The sequence below is a fragment of the Pyxicephalus adspersus genome, chromosome 3 (genome assembly GCF_032062135.1).
Source record: "Pyxicephalus adspersus chromosome 3, UCB_Pads_2.0, whole genome shotgun sequence".
NCBI classification, from domain to species: domain Eukaryota; kingdom Metazoa; phylum Chordata; class Amphibia; order Anura; family Pyxicephalidae; genus Pyxicephalus; species Pyxicephalus adspersus.
In genome coordinates, this window is record NC_092860.1 from 127,458,424 (window position 1) to 127,458,948 (window position 525).

At 37.0% G+C, this 525-nt stretch overlaps 1 protein-coding gene across 4 annotated transcripts in view; it reads right to left on the bottom strand.

Moving 5' to 3' along the window:
- Nucleotides 1–525, bottom strand: part of LOC140327129 (TBC1 domain family member 1-like) — a gene marked incomplete at its 3' end in the record, with an annotated part of 46,769 nt that continues 46,244 nt past the window's right edge. For all 4 annotated transcript variants that reach the window (XM_072406339.1, XM_072406338.1, XM_072406337.1 and 1 more), the window contains 1 exon segment: nt 1–230. In XM_072406339.1, the coding sequence (XP_072262440.1) occupies nt 42–230 (189 nt within the window).

Consider the following 525-nt stretch of genomic DNA (forward strand, 5'->3'; position numbering starts at 1 on the left):
GTTGGTATCACTCCGAGTTCTATTCAGTACTAGCAATGTTCTCAGGCTTTCTGCTCTCCCTGAACAGAGTTTTCCTGGTGCATCATGATTTGTTTTTTAAGTTCTTCTATTGTAGTTAAGAAGGCTGATCTCTCCAGTTCCAAAGTGAGGAGGGACTGCTTTAACTTGGCCTCATTGCTTTGCAGATTGTCAACTGTGGATTCCAAACTTTGTATCCTTCCTTTAGAGACCTGCAGAACAAACAAAAACACATTTAGGGCATGCCTTTTGCAAATCTAAAAATGAGAACAATTAGTTTGTGTGGGATGTTAGAAGCAAATGGTCAGACTGGACAAACTCAAACTTGACCCCAGCTGCCTGGGTATTCATACCAGTTTATAATGTCTTAGAAAAAAATTAGAACACATTTATGAGACGATTCATTCTAAAATCTAAAAACATTGTTATAAAAAATGCAATATTACGGGAATGCATTTCTCATTGGGACCTTATTTAGAGTAAGTATTGCCACTTTTATTAAAATGG